A 19386-nucleotide genomic window follows, 5' to 3' on the forward strand; every position below is an offset into this window, starting at 1 on the left:
GTCCCCTTGTTTAGTGTCAGTAATAATTCTACTGTATGCATTGTAGCACTTAAGACATGGGGAACTAGCATTATCAGTGCTGGAAAAAATGTATCATAAAATTATTCAGATGTGATAATTTTCATGTCAGACGAGGAAGTCAGGATTACTGCTGAAATGGGGAGAGATTCTTGGAATGAATGGGTACTTAAAAACTGCACAGATTTATATAAAATAAGAGAACATTTTGTACCATACCACTGACCTTACATTTTATACACCCAAATATTCATCAATGATTCTCTGTCTTTTACCAGCACAAAATGGCATAAAATTATACCCTTCAACTGATAATGTTTACATTAACCAATATTAGGTATAATGGTAGTTTCACATAAATCAAATGAGGTGTATGAAAACAGCTAGTATTTTATGTTAATACATTAAACACATATTCACAAAATAAGTTTTAAACTAATGCATATATAATGCAGGTGTAAAATACCTTGTATCTTTTTCTATGGCTCAAACTACATAAAAATAATAATTTATAATAAATCACTCCCTTCCCACCTTATGATACTTGGTGAGCTGAACCAACACTGAATATAGGACAATTTAAATATACCATCTAGGAAAAAGATTCATTAGAATGCATTTATTAACATAATTTTTATTAAATTGTTTTAATGACAGAAACTTTACTAGAGAAAATCTGAAAAGGATACAGAGTGTACATAAAGATATACAGTTTGATGAGAGCTGTATCTTGCAGTTGATATATTTTTTAACCAAAATACACTTTTATCTGTTTTTCATAACGAATATATTTCTTTTAAATGTCTCCAATCTTATTTTTGTTTTTATTTGTTAAACTATTTTCATTGCAACACCAAATATCTGGCCTGGAACTGTAATAGTAACGATTCGCTTCCCCACCCACAGTTCTATCAGACACTGTTTTGTTTAAATACTAAGTAGCACAGCACTGTGGATTTAAAATCAAATCAAATAATATTCATTTCTCATGGTGCTGTTGGTTTCCCTTATGAACTGCATTTCTTGTAGACTGAAAGCTCAGAATCTTAAAAGAGATTCTGTTCTGCAGACCAAAGTTCTCAGTGGGAGACAGGGGAGAGGGGTCAGTCAAGGAGTCAAAAAACAAAACAGACATAAAACACACTTGCGATCCTCAGCTTTGGATATCATCAGAAAGTGGGAATAAAAAGCAGAAACACATGGCACACTGAGAATACTGTATCACTTATGGCTTATAACCAAAGCAGCAATTAAACACCTTTCATCGGTCCGTAAAATGCCTTCCTTTTTCAAGAATTCAGAGAGACACACACACACAAAGACAAATCCTTTCTGAGCAGCAATGAAAACTTAATAACCTACCATTTTCTTTGCACTCTTCAGGAGGTTTAGCCTTTTTCGCAAGTCGTGGATCCAGCCATGATGTTGTCTTTGTGTTATGGCTGAAAAGAAAAGAGATCACTCTGAGCAGACACATACTGAAAGGAATCAAGTTTATTCCTTAAGAAAAAAAGGGTTAGTCCAACAAAATTGCAATCGATACACTTAATTTGCTTACTGGTTCTAAGTAGCCCTGAAGGAGGTGTAAGAGTAATTGTGCAAGGCAGCTGCAAATTTGGCAACCTCAGCTCCCTGTCTTCAAAGCAGCTATTTTTATTAAAATCAACTAGAATGTTGCCAAGTTAACCTCATTGAAAATGCAGAACTCATCCAGAGCAAAAGGAATTTATTACAAATACAGTGTTCTCTAGCTGAATGAGTGCAGTCGACAGGATTCCACACCATCCTCAGAGTTTTTGGATAGAATTATTTTCATCTTAAACCTGTCCTTTTCATACATACGTGTTTGTTATTTCTTAACAGCCATGCTGGCAAGGCATTGCAAAAATGATGCAAATTACAGTGTGCTCCCGCAAAGTCTACATTTTCTAACAGAGTGATTAATGACACTTTGTTTAACCAACCTTCGTCTATTCCATATCTAATTCTTCTACCACGATAAGATGTATTTTGCACAAGCTGAATGAGTCATGTGGCTATTTTGCTATACTCAGAATAGATCATTCAGGAATCAGCAATGAAATAGTCTCTGAATTGGTACAAACCGTTTTCCAGGAGAGTATTTTGCCAAATGAACTGACACACAGAGCAGCTAATCAGAGTTAAAACAAGCTTTTTTACGTATACCCTTTCCACATCCTTTTGAATTTGGAGCCAAATAAAAAAAACAATGCCAAGAAGGGAAGGCTATAAAACGGGAAGGAGATGTAACAATTATTCTCATATTTGCACAGGTGCCTGTCTTCTAACACTGACATCCCTTTCTAAGGCATGTTTTATTTATCTAACACATCCTAGGAGTCTGCTCACTTTGTACAGTTTTATATATTACTGAATTATTTAGATTATTAATATAACATTTGCTGTCTAATTTAAAATTTATTTAAAGCATTTGTTGTAAACATTAGTGGAAAGTAGACGGAACCAGGCAGACAGTCAAAAATTGATCTGGATACATTTTGTAATTTATCAATTACTCGTATTGATTTATACACATAGTGACATCTGGTCCAGAGGTATGATCCTTCCATTAAGGATAAGAAAGTCCAGCATTCTAATCCCTGCTCCTATCCTGACTGCCTGTGTGCTCTTGGGTATGTCAATTCTCCTCTTTGCCTTGATTTCACCAATAATAATAAGGCCAATTTTCAAATTTGGATGCCTGAAGTAGCCACTTAAATTTGTATTTAGGCATTTAAATACCCATTTTAGGCACTGGGAGCAGGTGGCTTTCCCACCGTACACCAAAACACAGTCTACCAATGTTGAATAAAGTAAAATCCCACCCTCCTCTGGGTTGTGGCTTTATTTATGTAGAAATTAATAATAATAAAATAACTTCCAACCCAAGCCGTTGGCCCATACTTTAAATCAGCTGTGGCTAGGGTTCTTACCTGAGGACTGTTCTGCCTAGAGCCTCTCTAGAACCACTCCCACCTGCCTGTAATCTAGGGTAGGGATAGTGGGCCCCACTTGCTACAGTGAGTCAGCAGGAATCCACCAGCACTTTCCTTCAGGGTTCCTCGAATAATAATACATAGCTCTTACAGAATGCTTTCATCACTAAATTAAAGCACTTTGCAAAGAAAGTCAGTATCATCACTCCCACTTTACAGGTAGGAGAAACTGAGGCACATAGCTGTGAAGTGACTCCCCTAAAGTCACCCAGCAGCAGAGCCAGAAATAGAACTAAGGACTCCAAAGTCCCTGGTGAGTGGCCTGTCCACTAAGTCACTTTGCCTCAGCCTAGAGCTAGTTAAGAACTCTCCAACATGTTATCAATTCTATATGATGAGTTGATGCATCATTTAAATACACATTTAAGTTAACTCTCATAGTAGGTGTCTAAAATGGGTATTTAGTTAGGCACCAAAAAGAACATTTAGGTGCCAAATTTAGGCACCTGAGTTTGAAAACTAAGAGCAATATTACTATTTAAAGTGTGAACTAGTGACTTGCATTTTCCAAGACTTTTGCTGAATTTAAGAAATTAACCAGCAAACAGTTAAATAGTGTTCCAACACAGGTGTGACTTTCCTAAAGACTCAAGTTCGCCTTGTTTCGCAAGTTGTGGCCAGGATAACAGTTAATACTCTAATTAAAACACCAAAACCTAACAAGTAAGCATAGCAAACAACTGGAAGGCAGAACAAGGGTAATATACATAATAACAACACCAATATCACACTGTTACACCAACTATGCGCACACATTAATGTTGCTGAACCATTAAAAACCTTTTAAAATTATTCTTAATATCAGCTATCCACACTGCCACTCATACGAACCATCAGTGGTCAGCTGGCTTCTTGCAGGTGTCGTAACAGATGCGAGTCCCGCGGACAGATTTGAAAGAGAAGGTAGTGGTTTTACAGATTAGTTCAGATTAGTCCATTTATGCAGGGCAGCTTGAGAGGAAATGCAAAGGCAATTGAGAAAGTGCACAAACAGGCATTCAAGGCTGGTAAAACTGACTGAGTGAAAGGGGTGAGGTGATGCAGTAAAAGCATCCAGAAAGAAATATAGCTGCAGTGCAATTAACATTTTTCCCTGGCTTCTCTTTGGTTATTCAGCAAAGAACCCTACTTCATCACTGGAAGGCATGCTCAGAAAGTCTCCCCTACATCATTTCCATGAGCCTGATTACTGTATGTGGTAACTGAACTGAAAGGCAGGTGTACAATTCCTGAACAAATATTACATCTCTGCTACAGAGGGCAAGCTTCCCCCTTGAAATCAAAAGCAGCTTCTTAAAGCCAGAAGCCATGGAAAGAGTTTTGATGTTGAAGTCCCCATAGGCTTTTACACTATGTTCCCAGAACATGGTAGTAGTGAAAGATTTTAATTCATCCTAATTTGTTTACCAGTGTACAAGGGAGAAATTGTGCAGAAGCCTAGAGTCTACTGTGAATTTGCTGAATAATGTCTAAAATAGAAAATGAAAGTAGCTAAAAAACAATGAAATAATTATTGCTGTTTTAACTGAAATTGCCAATACTATGTACTAGTGGGCTATAGAAATGTTTTATTATAACCAAAGTATGATATTAACACAGGAAAATTGCGGCGTTTCATGCAAAAATTATTCTCCATCTGGCTTCTGTGGAGTGAAAGGAAGGACTGTCCACTGGTTAGGGTGCTAGCCTGGAACTTAGAAGACCTTGGTTCAATTCCCCACTCTGCTGCAGACTTCTTGTATGACCTTACTCTTTGTGTTCCTGTCCCCCAGCTGTAAAATGGGGATAATAGCACTTTCCTACCTCACCAGGGTATTGTAAGGATAAATACATTACAGAGTATGAGGTGCTCAGATACTGTAGTAATGGGGCCATATATGTGCCTATGATAGAGTGACATAAATAGATGGTAGATCTCCATCTATTTTCAGGAGTGTGGGGGGCACAACACAAAATCTACTACCACAGTTGGCACCACCAAATCTAGGGCTGGTCTATACCTAAAACTTAGGTTGACCTAGCTATGTTGCTATATGGTAAAGTTGACCTAAGCCCCAGTGTAGTCCTAATAGTACCTCTTGGAGAGGTGGATTTACTAGAGCGATGGAAGAAGCCCTTCTGTCGCTGGAGAAAGTGTCTACACTACACTACGTTACATTACAGTGTCACAGCTGTACTGTAATGTAGCACAGCTGCACCACTGTAGTGTTTCTAGTGTAGATATACGATACCCCTAGATATCAAAGGTGAATGGTGTCATAAGATATACATGCACAGGAATACTAATAGTGCTCTCTCGCCAGAAGGGGAATGGAGATTGAAGTATCCTGTAACCGCTAGGGTGGTGTCCTTCTGGAACGGGCAGCAATGCAATACAGCAGTGCGAACATTACTGCTGCTCATGCTGATGATGAGCTAGGCTATCCATTTTCATATAACCTGAGTCCACTTAAAACCAAAATTTACTGCAGCTGAAAATGTACGTCGAAATTTGCAGCTTGGGACCAAGTTACAACATTTGAGAAAATCTGCTCTGCACAGGGGTTCAGGTTCACCTCTCAGTGCAACAGAAAAGCAGGAAAATGCACATAGAAGCATTAGGTGCCCATTACTGAGGCACAACAGGCTGCCTAGCTATTGTTACTATGTGTGCCAGTGACCTCAGATATTGAACACTGAGGACCAGATTTCTGAAGATATGCAGTCACCTAAAGATACAGATAGGCAGCTTGTGGGATTTTCAAAAGTACCTAAGCCCTTAACTCCCATAGGAGTTAGGCATCTACATGCTTTTGAAAATTCCACTGGGTGCCTATCTGCATCTTTAGGAGCCTAAATATCTTCAAAAATCTGGCCTCAACAATGCATGTCCTTATTTTTGTGGATATGTGCACTATTTGAGTGTAGTTTTTGTTTGATGAAGTAGCATTAGCAATCTGTCAATTTCAAACACTTTGACAGATTAAATCTTGTATTAAGAGAGACTTCAGACAATCTTCTGAAATATTTCTGAAAGGAATATGGGCGGTAGTTTCCAACAGTAATTAATTGTCTTTAATGTCTCTTGAAAACACCATAAATTAATTGAAAATGGTGGCTCTCTCCAGCTATGTAATTTCCATGTTATTGTGAAATGCCTTATGAAAGGGGTATTTGCCAGTATATAGTTCAAGTCAGCTGAGAGACAGATCACATATGGGTTTTTCAATGTACAGCACAGCATTCAAGAGGGTCCACAGTGTAAAAGTTCAGGCAAACGAGAATATATGAAACAGACAGAGATCCAATGCCCCACTGTAGTTCTCCTGCCTTTTTCATTTTTTGCTCTAAATGCTCAGCCTTTTACTCATATCTCAGGCAGAGCTCTGGATGTGTAACATTTTTCAGCTGGCTTAATACTGATTTCAGGCAGTTTAGTTAAGATGTGTATGGGTACAGTGACAGGAAAATAGGGCACCAGAATTGCAATCTTGTAGTCCCTCTTCTGTTGGCTGTAACTCAGATTTACTGCAGACACTTAGTTCTCTACCTTATGGTGATTCTAGTTCATTAAATCCAAAGTAGGGTATTTGATTGTAAGTGTGAAAGTAGAAAGAACAGGTTCCAAGAAAAACAGAACTGACTCTCATATTTTGGGGCATGAAATTTCATAATATAAACCCCAAACTTCGTGGGTTGGGTTAAAATAGAAATCTGAAATGTGGGGGAAAGAGGGATCTTGGAAGAGAGAAGGGCTGTGAATGAGAAAGTGAAGAAACAGAACTTGAGGTCTGACTGTAACCTGGTTTGGGGATTGAGAGGAATTGGTGTAGAGGTAAAAGAATGATAGTGATTGGAAGAAAGGAGGAGAAAAATACACTACTAGAGCAGATTGAGAAAGTCTTTTAAAAACAATTTGCATAAAATGTTTCCTCAATTTTAGTAAATTCACCAGTGGCAGGACAGTCTGTCACTGGGTACAAGGAAATGGCCTTGGAGAGAATAAGTCAAGGGTGGCTTGTCTTGGTGTCCCAAGATCAGAAGCGGAATATGATCATACTATGCTTGATAGGAAACTCATCAATTCAATGTGGCATGTAAATATTGTACAAGAATAATGGGAGCCTAGGAATGAACCTCAGAAGAGCCTGATGATTCCGAACTCTCCAGGAGACGATGGCGATACTGGTACAGACAGGCCTCATTCACAGATAGAAGGGGAGCCCTCTCTCCTGATGTGCACCTTAGAGATGCACTGAAAAAAAGAGCTACAGGGAAAGAAGGTTTGTATCATTATTTGTGGTGGCAGAAAGAACCTAATCACCTCAGTTTTTCAGGTCCCAGTTCAGCAAAGCACTCAAGCACTCTCTCATTTAAACATGCATGCTTAGGGGTTTACTGAATAGTGGTAGACTTACGCATGTACTTAAAGTTAAGAATGAGATTAAATGCTTTGCTGAATTGGGGCTTTATAGAGATTTTAATATTGTTGTATTATTTTAATATTTTAATAAGACACTAGTGGGCATTGTTTACAAATAATCCAAAGGAGCCAGTGCCTATTGACCTTTATAATACAGTGCAAGGTTCATCTCTTCTCTTAAGCATTTGCTTCAGGTGTGGGGCTAAGACCGGAGGGCTAAAGGGATTTTTTGTAACAGCTTTTTGGAAGAGAGAGAAAAATTAAAAAAACATTATGATTATGACTTGTGCGTGCAAACTGAGACAGGTCACACTCATCAGTTCTGTTTAAAGTGGGGGAGAAGAGGCAGAACTAGAGACTTCTTTTGGCATGTGCAATTTACAAATAGCCATTTTAATTATTGCATGTTCTCATTATGATATATTCTAAATAAAAAACAAATGTAGGAGATTGACTCCTGTCTAGATGCCTATGTTTGAATATTTGAATCTATATATTAAAGGGAGGTTGTAAGGGATCACCAAGAACTGTGTGCGAATTGCTCCTCATAACAAACATTGGTGAGCATCACATGGAGGTATGTGCTTCCTGTTTTTTCTCTTAAGCCTATCAGTGTTAACTCACCTACGCAAACACACAGTCACGTACCTATTTCAAAACCGGAAACAAACCAACCAACCTATGTATGCTCAAAAGAAGTATCATTGAGTCATCCTGAGAACTTTGTGTCTGAAATGTCTTGTCTAGTTAGACCTAGGGGCAGAGACAGTGCCTTCCAATGTGCTTTGTATGGTGCTAATCTGGCCATCAGTGATTAACAATAATAAAGTGTACAGATAGTTATCCTTCTTGTTATCAAATTGCTTTCTCTTCCATTTTAAGTCTGCCACATTCATTCCACTGAGAGTGTTTTGATATACGGACTTGCTTAAAAATTTAGTTAGGTTAGTTTGAGGAGAATTTAGGAAAATATTCTTCCCTGGAAATATAAATCTTCTGGGTATACTCGGGAAAGCTAAAGAATTTGAGATCACTTACTGCTTGGAGTCCTTGGAGTTTAAATGAACAATTCACAAAAGCCTCAAGTGTAGCAAGAATAGAAACTGCACAGTAATGACATTTTTTCGCCCAGTGTGATTTACATTTTAAAATGTCTGTTTTTATCTATAATTTAATAATCATAATATGGTGTTTACCACTCTTTCAGGAGATGGTGTTAAATAAATAGGATTTTGTTGTCTTTTTATCTTTCTGTTTTTCACTAAAGCAAACGGAGCCTCTTTTATGCCATTAACCAAACTGACTCATAAACAAAGAGGCAATTTAACGGCATCCCCACAGCATGGCATCCTAGCTTAACCCTGTGAAATCTGAACAATATGAAGAACCAAATGATCAAAGAGATAACATTTAGTTCAGGACCTAGCAAATAATCTTACATTTTGGAGCCTGAGAAATTCTTTATTCTAACACTTACATTATTCAGAAATATATCTTAAATTTTTGCACATATTTATTGCACTCTTTTATCCAGTCTGTACCTCTGATTTCTCTGCTTAATGTAACATAGACTGGTGCAAGTGAAAGATGGTGATTGCTACAATTGTTGTATAAACAATCACATTTTCAGTGAAAAAAGGAAGCTGCACCATCAAAAGAATTTATGGGCGGGCTTTGCTTTATAAACAGCAGAGTTATTTGCATTCACTTTATTTCTTGTGAAATATATGTTTGTTTTCAAGTGAATTGATTCCTGTAGTTCTTATCACTATAGTAACTTGGTGTTTTAATTACAAAAAATAACATACATAAATCATATAGCTTTTCTTACACAGGGTTAAAAATAAGTTTCACATTATACTGTTCCACTGTGACCTCTATCAAAGCATGCAAAAATGTGCAAAAAAATTACATATGTGCATGGGGAAAGAATCAGAAGCATGTTTAAGCTACCCCTCAGGAAAGCTCACATATGCTTTGTCTATTGGAGGGAAGTTACTATGTTTATTATTTTTTCTCAAATAAGCATATTTTGCCCTTTTCAGCAAAGGTCACTTGTGTTTCAACAATTTCTGCTCTTTTCAGACTTGCATACTCTTGAGGCTATCTAGAGTGTTAGTCCTCTTATTAGCACATACAGAAGTGTAGGAAGTGCAAGCTTTATTTACTTTGGTGATTTTATACATTTTATGAAAACATCACTGCAAAATTGTCTCTAAAATAAGAATCTGAAAAGAGTGTTAAACCATCCTAGGAGCCACAGTAAGAGAAAGAACAAGTAATAATAATATAAAGTGAAGTTTTATTATATTGCTTGTAAAGTTATATTGCTTGTGAAGTCCTCTTAAAACAAGGATATATGTTACCACTTCTTTTCTGAGTGGTGCTGTCATTTGGAGACATAGTGATTTTTCCTCTCTGTTTCTTGTGAACTGCAGCGGCAGTCAAAAACGTGTTAGGAACCAGCAGAAAAGGGATAGATAATAAAACAGAATCCACAGTACCCCCACACCTTTAATATTGCATGTAGCTATGGTCACCCCATCTGACAAAAGATATGTTAGAATTGGAAAAGGTATAGAGAAGGGCAAAGAAAATGAACAGGGATATGGAACAGCTTCCATATGAGGAGATATTAAAAAGGACTGGGACTGTTCAGCTTAGAAAAGAGATGATTAAGGGGGAGATATGATAGCGGTCTATAAAATCGTGAATGACCTGGAGAAAGTGAATCGGGAAGTGTTATTTACCTCTGCACATAACACAAGAACTAGGAGTCACGTGAAATTAATAGGCAGTAGGTTTAAAACAAACATAAGGAAGTACTTCTTCACACAACACACAGACAAGCTGTGGAATTTGCTGCCACAGGATGTGAAGCTCCAAAGTATTATTAGACTGTGACCTGCTCTTGAACAAAAAAGCTGACACTTCCTGTTGGGATGAGTTGCAAACCGGTCTATGTGAGGAACTCCCAGGTTTGAAAAATGAGGCTTAATGTATCTGGCCAGAGAGACCACTCGTGTCTCTGCTGAAAGATCTGCTCAAGTGGTCTGCCAGACTCTTCTGGACACCTGGAAGGTGGGACCTTTGAGGTGAATCATGCTGGTTATACAAAACTGCCAAAGCTGCATCACCTCCTGACAGAGATGATTCAATCTGTCTCTCCATGTCTGTTCACATAGAGCATTGCTGCTGTGTTGGCCATAAGAACAAGCAGAGTCCTTCCCTTGATGAGGGGGAGGAAAGCCCAACAGGCTAGACGAATGGCTCTCAAATCTCTTATGTTTATGTAGAGAGCTAAATCTTTGCCAGATAAGAGACTTTAGGTGCACAGATTCCCCAGAAGGCTTCCCAACCCACAGAAGAAACATCTGTAACCAGCCAATGTGGGGGGTGGAGTAGGGGGTGTCAAAGGGAATTCCCTTAAGCACGTTGGTTGGGTTCATCCACCAATTCAAAGACTCCTGTAGATACTTGAACCAGCATGTCCAGTGGGTTGACTAATCAGGGAATACATTGAGTTCACCCAGCTCTGCAACTTCCTGAGATGAAGTCTGGCATGCTGAACCACATATGTTCATGAGGCCATGTGCCCTAGAAGTTTGAGGCAGTTCCTTACAGTCATGGCTGGATGAGCCTTCAGGTCTAATGAAATGGCTAACATAGTCTGGAATCTGACTTGCAGGAGGAAAACCTGGCTACTGTAGAAGCCAAGACCGGTCTTATAAACTCTATCCTCTGAACAGTGGAGAAGACTAACTTGTCTTCATTGATCAGCAGACCCAGAACTCTGAAGAGAGATTGGATCTTGGTCACACTGAAGTCTACCTGGCTTTTGGACCAAACTCTCACCAACCAATTGTCCAGGTATGGAAATACTTGTCCTCCTGGTTTTTCTTAGGAAAATGCAGCCACCACTGCCATGCATTTTGTAAATACTGGTGGGGCCACAGATAAGCCAAAGGGCCAGACTGTAAACTGATAATGGGACTCATTGACCATAAACCTTGAGGAATTTCCTGGGGCTTTTATGTATAGTCACATGGAAATATACCACCCGCAAGTCAAGGGCAGTGTACCAGTCACTGGGATCCAGGAAGGGATAATGGATGCCAGAGTGATCATCCAAATTACATTTTATTTATATATTTGTTCAGTTCTTACATGTCTAATGTGCGTCTGAGACCTCCTTTTTGCCTTTGGCATTAGGAAGTAGCATGAATAAAACCCTTTCCTTCTGTGGAGAGGAGGGACCTCCTCTGTGGCTCCCAACAGGAGGAAAGCCTGGACATCCCAAATGAGGCCCTCCTTGTGAGAGTATGGTCCCTGAAGAGGAATGGGGAAGAGAGGTGGGGAAGAGAGGACAGAAACATGTCAAATAGTGTATACCAATTTCCTGGTGCTTAGGAACCACTGATCTGGTAATATGGGTCCAAGCACATTGGGATAATCTGTTGGAAAAAACAAGAATAGAAGAAACAGGCATAAGACAAGTTGGTAAGCTGTCCTCAACAAGGCAGCGAAATGGACTGCTTGGCATTTCCAGGTTGTATAGAAGAGCCTTATGAAGACAAATAATGAGAAGGTGGTAGTTTCCTCCTATGACTTTTCCCTTTCTTCCCAGACTGATTCAGTTTTCTAGGCATAAAGGATGGGTAATGGTGGAATGACTGAGTGTGGAATTGCTTCTCTTTAAAGAGTGGAGAGTAAATCCCCAACGACTTTAACATAGCCCTAGAGTCCTTGAGACTGTGCAACTAGTCATCAGTCTGCTGAGAAAAGAGGGTTGGTCCCTCAAAAGGGAGATCCTGGATAGTCTGTTGGATCTCCTGTAGAAGACCCCAGAACGGAAGCCATGAAAAAATGGTTATTAACCTTTCATGACTGTTGTTCTTTGAGATGTGTTGCATATGTTCATTCCAGTCTTGGTATGCGTGCACCCTTCACCTAGTTGACAGAAAATTTTCCATCAGTAGTACCCATTGAGGCAGGTTGAGTGCCCTCTGCACCAGCAACACTGCTATAAAGGGCCCAGATGACCCCGTGCCTCCTCAGTTCCTTCTTTCTGGATAACTCAGATGTAAGGAGTAGGAGGGTGGGTTGTGGAATGGACACATGCAACACATCTCAAACAACAACAGTTACGAAAGGTTAGTGTAAGCAGTGTCAGGATGAGCTCCACCCTGACATCTGGTGGTGAGGTGTGGCAAGTTGTGGAAAAGAACTTCAGGGGCCAATCTCATTTGCATAGGCACACCCACCACGCCTAGAATGAGACCATAGCTGCCCAAATGGTCACTTTGGCTGCTGTGGGATCCCCAGTGTCTCTGTTATTGGGGCAGGAAGAATAAATTATTACCCTGATTATGGGAACTGTGCTTGGAACTGTACGTGGCCTTTTGTTATGATGGAGGGATTCACCATCAACTAAGTAGCACTCGCTAGGCAAGGGTCATGGGTTCCAAAACTGTGTGAAGGGAGAGAGGCTGGGGACAAGTATTAATACTTGGTGGCATGGGCCCCTTGGTGAGGGCCTTACATGCTAATTGCACTTCCTCCTCTCTCCACTGTGGAATATCAGAGCTAATTTTGATTTCATTAGAAGTCTAGTTATAGGCTGCTGAGCTCACTTTGGGCTGACAGTGCACCAGCACTGGGGCTCCCCTACTACAAGCTGAATTCACCTAAGAGCTGAAATCACTGAGTGTTGTGTTAAGCAGTGGGGGAGCCTGAAGATATATTGTGGAGCAGTTTGCGGGACGGCTGGAGTGCCTTGCAGACCGGCTGGTGAAGCAGTTCGACATGGAGCAGTTTGTGGATGGCAGGAGCTGCTTGTGGGCCGTGGAGCTGAGTGAAGGAGTTCGTGGGGCGGCTGGCGGAGCGGAGCGCAGCTGAGCGAAGGAGTTCGTGGGGCAGCTGGCGGAGCGGAGCGCCGCTATGGAGCTATGGGGCGGTCAGCTTCAGATCATGTAAGGTGCCTCTTACCCCCGTCCCATTTCCACCCAGGTTGGGAGGTAAAGCTCCGCAGATAAACTTTCGAACTCTCGGGCTGCCCTGACCAGGGACAGAGACTTTTGGGGCATTGGACTTTTGGGACTTTGGGTGATTTGGGGTTGCTGGACTCAAGAACCAAAGGGAAAAGGGCATGCCCCAATTTGCTTGGGGTGGGTTTTTTTTTTGCTCATGGGTTGTGTTATGAATCCTGTTGGTGGTGTTTCCCCAACATAATGCCACATTGTTTCTCTCTGTTATGAAAAGGCTTTTGCTACACTCAGACTATGTGCTTGCGAGAGGGGAAGTATTGCCTCTTGGAGGCGCCCAGCGGGGGTGGTATATATTTGTCCCAGGTCACTGGGTGGGGGCTTGAGCCGGTTTGCATTGTGTTATTGGAATGGATCCCCTAGATATTGAACCCGGCCCTTGTTGCTGCCAACTCTGACGGGTAGAAGGGTTACATTTGTAACCATTTTTTCTTCTTCCAGTGTTTGCACATGTGCATTCCACTTTTGGTGACGCTCAAGTAGTAATATAGGCAGTGGGATCAAAGTTTATGTACACACAGACTGTAGTACAGCTTGACCAAATTTGACATCATCCCTAGAGTATGGGGTGATGGCATAATAGGAGGCAAAAGTGTGACCCAATGACCAGGTTGCTGCTTTACAAATATCCTGGATAGGGGCCTGCATGAGGAATGCCACTGAGGTTGCTTGTGATCTTGTGGAGTGATCAGTCAACTTGTCAGTTGGAGAAATGCCTGCCAGATCATAACAAACACTGATACAGGAAGTATCCAAGATTGAGTTCTTTCAAAAGAGTCTGAAAGACCTTTCATTCTGTCCACCATGGCGCTGAACAGCTGGGTGGATCACCAAAACAGTTTGGTGCACTGTATGTAGAATGCCAGTGCTCTTCTAATGTCCCATGTGTGTAGCAGAAGCCTGTCGCTATTTGTGTACAATTTTGGGTAAAATACAGGTAACTATATTGATTGGTTTATTTGAAAATGTTGTACTACTTTAGAGAGAAAATTTAGATGAGGGCATACGTATACCTTATTTTTAAAGAAGACTGTATACGATAGTTCGGATGTCAGGTCACACAGTTCAGTAACCCTTCTGGCAGAGGTGATACCTATTAGGAAAACCACCTTCCACAAAAGGTGTTGTAAATAGCACATTGCTAAAGACTCAAATGGTGGCCCCATAAGTTTCAACAACACCAAGTTCAAGTCCCATAGGGAAACAGGTTCCCTTATTTGCAGGTACAACTGTTTGAGGCTTTAAAGGAATATGATTGTCATATCATAAAATATTGAACAGTTTTCCATGTGAGTATAGAAAGCCGATATTGCTGCCAGGTGAACTTTTATAGAGGAAATTGTTAAGGCTTATTGCTTCAGGTGCAACAGATAGTCTAGTAGGTGTTGAATTGAGGACTGCATCAGTGAGACTCTGGTTTGACAACCCCAAACAGAGAACCGTTTCAATTTTGACAGGTAGGCAGCCCTGGTCGAGGGCTTTCTACTACTTAGTAACACATCGCAAACTTGCTCTGAGCAAGCCTGCTCCCTGGGATTTAGCTGTGTAGCTTCCAGGCTGTTAAATCGAGGGTCTGCAGGTTTGGGTGGAGCAGCCAATTGTAGCCTTGGGAGACCAAATCCAGGTGCAATGGGAGTGAGACTGGAGTTGCCAATGGGAGGTCCAGTACAGTAGAAAACCAGCGTTGGTGGGCTCACACTCGGGCTATTACTATAACCGGGGTGTGAGCCTGCTTGATCTTTAGTAGCACTCTGTGTGGAATGGGATTTGGGGGAAAGCATAATCGAGCTGTTCTGTCCAGGGTAGCAGGAAGGCATCTGTAATGGAGCCTGGACTGAGGCCATGCAGGGAGTAGAATTTATGTCATTTTCTGATGGACTTCTTTGCAAATAGATCTATCTGGGGAGTCCACCACCACTGCATCTGGATACATCTGGGCAGAGAGACCACTCGTGGTGACTTGAAAATGACCTTCTCAGGCAGTCTGTTAACTCATCTGCATATCTGGAAGGTAAGAGGCCTCAAAGTTGATTCCTGACAAAAGAGTGATGAGTGAGCTCTTCCCTGATTGTTGAGGTAAAACATTGCTGAGGTGCTGTCTGCGACAACAAGCAGGTTTTCCCCTGTGATATGATGTAGGAAGGCCTGGCAGGTAAGACAAACTGTCCTGAGCTCTCTGAGGTTCATATGAAGAATGAGATCCCATGAGGACCATAGATCCTGAGTTCAGAGGGGCCCCAGGTGAGCTCCCCACTCTAGAGCCAATGCATCTGAGACCAAAGTCATCAAAGATTGAGGGTGGAGGAAAGAAATGTTCACACAAACTTTGAGAGGGTTCAGTAAAATTAGAACCCACAAAGGTATTGTGAGCACAGGTACTGTGTATCCAGATGATGGAGGCTTGGGGAGTAAACGGAGGCCAGCCACGTCTGGAGGGGCCTAAGGTGTAGCCTTGCATGTTGTACTACATATGTACATGAGGCCATGTGCCCCAGGAGCCTCATACAGCTTCGGGCTGTTGTGACTGGATGAATCTTGAGGTCTGTCATGAGAGATTGAATAGACTGAAATCTTGACTCTGGAAGGAACACTCTGTCCTAGGTTGACTCTATCCTCTGCACCAGGCAAAGGGTAAATTTGTCTACACTAATCAGTCGGCCTAGTGCTTTGAAGTTTGACTGGATGAGTTGAATGCTGGACATAACCTGAGCTTTGAACCAGCCCTTGACTAGCCAATCATACAGGTAAGGCTAGATCTGCACTCCTGGTCTCCTCAGAAATGCTGCTAGCATGGCCATACATACTGTGAATACCTCAGAAGCTGCACATAGGCCAATCATTAGTACAGTGAATTGGTAATGCGAGTGCTTCAATATGAACCTGACAAACTTTCTGTGGACTTGATATATTGACACATGAAAGTGGGCATCTCTTAAATCAAGGGTGGTGTACCAGTCTCCAGGATCCAGTGATGGAATGATGGATGCCAGGGTGACCATAAGAACTTTATGTTTTTGAGATAGTTGTTGAGCTGACAAGGTCTAAAATAGGTCTGAGACCTCCCTTTGCTTTTGGGATCAGGAAATAATGGGAGTAGAAGCCTTTCCCTCTTAAACTCTGTGGAACCTCCTCTATGGCTCCCACCTGAAGGAGAGTTTGAACCTCCTGGACAAGAAGCTCCTTGTGAAAATGGCTCCTGAAAAGGGATGGAGGGTGGGAAGGGGGGTAGAAATAAACTGAAGTGTGTATCCCATCTCTACAGTGCTCAACACCCAACAGTCCATGGTGCTATGGGATCAAGCACTGAGGAAATGGGAAAGGCAGTTTGCAAACAGAAGAAAAATGGGGTCTGACATTCTGGAAACTGGTACAGCATCCTCGTACATCCCATCAAAGTGCCTGGTTAGTAACCTCTGGATGTCTAGGTGGTGCAGCACTGAGGCAGAGGCCTATGACACTAAACTGGGAGGAGTGGTAGATACGCTGGATGGTAGGATACAGAGGGACCTAGACAGATTGGAGGATTGGGCCAAAAGAAATCTGATGAGGTTCAACAAGGACAAGTGCAGAGTCCTGCACTTAGGATGGAAGAATCCAATGCACCGCTACAGACTAGGGACCGAATGGCTCGGCAGCAGTTCTGCACAGAAGGACCTAGGGGTGACAGTGGACGAGAAGCTGGATATGAGTCGACAGTGTGCCCTTGTTGCCAAGAAGGCCAATGGCATTTTGGGGTGTATTAGTAGGGGCATTGCCAGCAGATCGAGGGATGTGATCATTCCCCTCTATTCGATATTGGTGAGGCCTCATCTGGAGTACTGTGTCCAGTTTTGGGACCCACACTACAAGAAGGATGAGCAAAAATTGGAGAGAGTCCAGCAAAGGGCAACAAAAATGATTAGGGGACTGGAACACATGAGTTATGAGGAGAGGCTGAGGAAACTGGGATTGTTTAGTCTACGGAAGAGAAGGATGAGGGGGGATTTGATAGCTGCTTTTAACTACCTGAAAGGTGGATCCAAAAAGGATGGATCTAGACTATTCTCAGTGATAGCAGATGACAGGACAAGGAGTAATGGTCTCAAGTTGCAGTGGGGGAGGTTTAGGTTGGATATTAGGAAAAACTTTTTCACTAGGAGGGTGGTGAAACACTGGAATGCGTTACCTAGGGAGGTGGTGGAATCCCCTTCCTCAGAAGTTTTTAAGGTCAGGCTTCACAAAGCCCTGGCTGGGATGATTTAGTTGGGATTGGTCCTGCTCTGGGCAGGGGGTTGGACTAGATGGCGTCCAGAGGTCCCTTCCAACTCTGTTATTCTATGATTCTATGATATGTCTATAATCCCTACTCCACTTCCTCTGCAGTCCTGTTTAGGAGCTGGGCCAGAGTACTGGTGGACTTGCGCTCTAAAGTGCTTCCTGGTAGGGTTGCAGTGTGCAACCTGAGGGACTTTAGGACTGCCCCATCAGTACTTTAACCCATGGAGCTTAGCATCAGTCTGCTAATAAGGTAATTGAGACTGGCATGGTACTGAGCACTGTAACGATGTGGCTGGTTCCCCTGCATCTGCCAGCACCGATAGCACCAACTCTTGAACTGCCACTTATACCGGAACCAACAGACTTAGGAGACCTCTGGCTGCTGCAGATGCTTCCAGTGTGGTTGGTATCAAGATGGGGTTGGTACAGTGTGCTGTTGCAGATATGGACGATGCTCCTTCTGGCTCTGGACTTGACAGTACCTGCCTAGGTGCCAGAGCCAACAGTGCTGTCTTCTGCAGTGCCGAAGCAGATGAGTGCTTCGACTTAAACAGCACTCTACTCTTAACCCCATGCCTACCAGACTTTGGTACCAGAGATCTTCCCCTCTCAGCAATCTGCTTAGAAATCTTATGCCTCTTCTTAGGCACAGGGGATGGTGAGTGGTGTTAGGACTCAGGCACGGTAGAAAGCGCACTCCTGACTGATACTGAGGCACTATGTGCTGAGTCTGACCAACTTGGCTCAGATGGATGTCTCAAGGCCACCTCCATAAGTAGAAACTTTAGCCTGGTTTCATGGTCTTTCTTTTTGCAAACTTAATGTCCTTACAAATTTGGCAACACTCCCTGATATGAGTTTCCCTTCGGCACTTCAAGCAACTTGAGTGTGGGTTGCTTAGATACATAGCCTTATTGCAGGAAATGTAGGGCTTGAATCCTGGTGACCGAGGCATTCACCGGTACCGGGAATCGACTGAAACCCTTAGGTATTGTAAAACCTAACTAACTATACTAAAACAATAATAATAGTAATAACAATAAACTATTTATAACAAAATACAAGAATACACAGTACAAAGAGTTGACTGAAAGCAATTGCAAAAGCAAGATGAACATAACAGTGACCATCACAGGCAGTAAGAAGGAACTGTGGGGGTTCGGGATTGGCTGGGCCCTTTATACCTGTGCCACCGGTGTGTTGCAGTTGAGGGTGCCACTGAGGAAAAAATTTCCAGTGACTGTGCACAGGGTGTGCACACATCAAGAGTGGAATGGACACGTGCAATCACTCAAAGAAAAGCACGTATGCATCAGCATCATAAATGGCTACAGAGCCTGCCCCATCCAGTGAAGCCTGGAAAGAGGTCCTAGCCACCAGCTTACCTGCTTCGATTGCTGCTGGAAACTCTACCTGGCATCCTCTGGAAACTTGTCCACAAACTTGAGAACATTGTCCCAGAGGGAGAAATCGTATCTAGCCTGCAAGCTTGCTGGTTTGAGATACAAAACTGGAGGCCAGCAGTAGAATAAATTTTTCTTCTGAAAAGATCACGTTTCTTTGCCTTTTTTTGTCTTTGGAGTAGAAGACGGCTATCCCTCGTTCACTGTCAAGCCCACCAATGAACTCAAGGTGGTGGTGGTAAAAG

The 19386-nt window shown here is 41.9% G+C and overlaps 1 protein-coding gene across 20 annotated transcripts in view; it reads right to left on the bottom strand.

Moving 5' to 3' along the window:
* The window catches only part of MAGI2 (membrane associated guanylate kinase, WW and PDZ domain containing 2), a 1189595-nt gene that overhangs the window by 370989 nt on the left and 799220 nt on the right, over positions 1 to 19386 (bottom strand). For all 20 annotated transcript variants that reach the window (XR_007354679.2, XR_007354680.2, XR_007354681.2 and 17 more), the window contains one exon: positions 1381 to 1460. Coding sequence is in view for 17 of the 20 variants with exons in the window: in XM_048836471.2 (XP_048692428.1) it covers positions 1381 to 1460 (80 nt within the window). In the remaining 3 variants the exon portion in view is untranslated. The remainder of the gene's footprint in view (positions 1 to 1380; positions 1461 to 19386) is intronic.

The sequence above is a fragment of the Caretta caretta genome, chromosome 1, assembly GCF_965140235.1.
Source record: "Caretta caretta isolate rCarCar2 chromosome 1, rCarCar1.hap1, whole genome shotgun sequence".
NCBI lineage: Eukaryota > Metazoa > Chordata > Testudines > Cheloniidae > Caretta > Caretta caretta.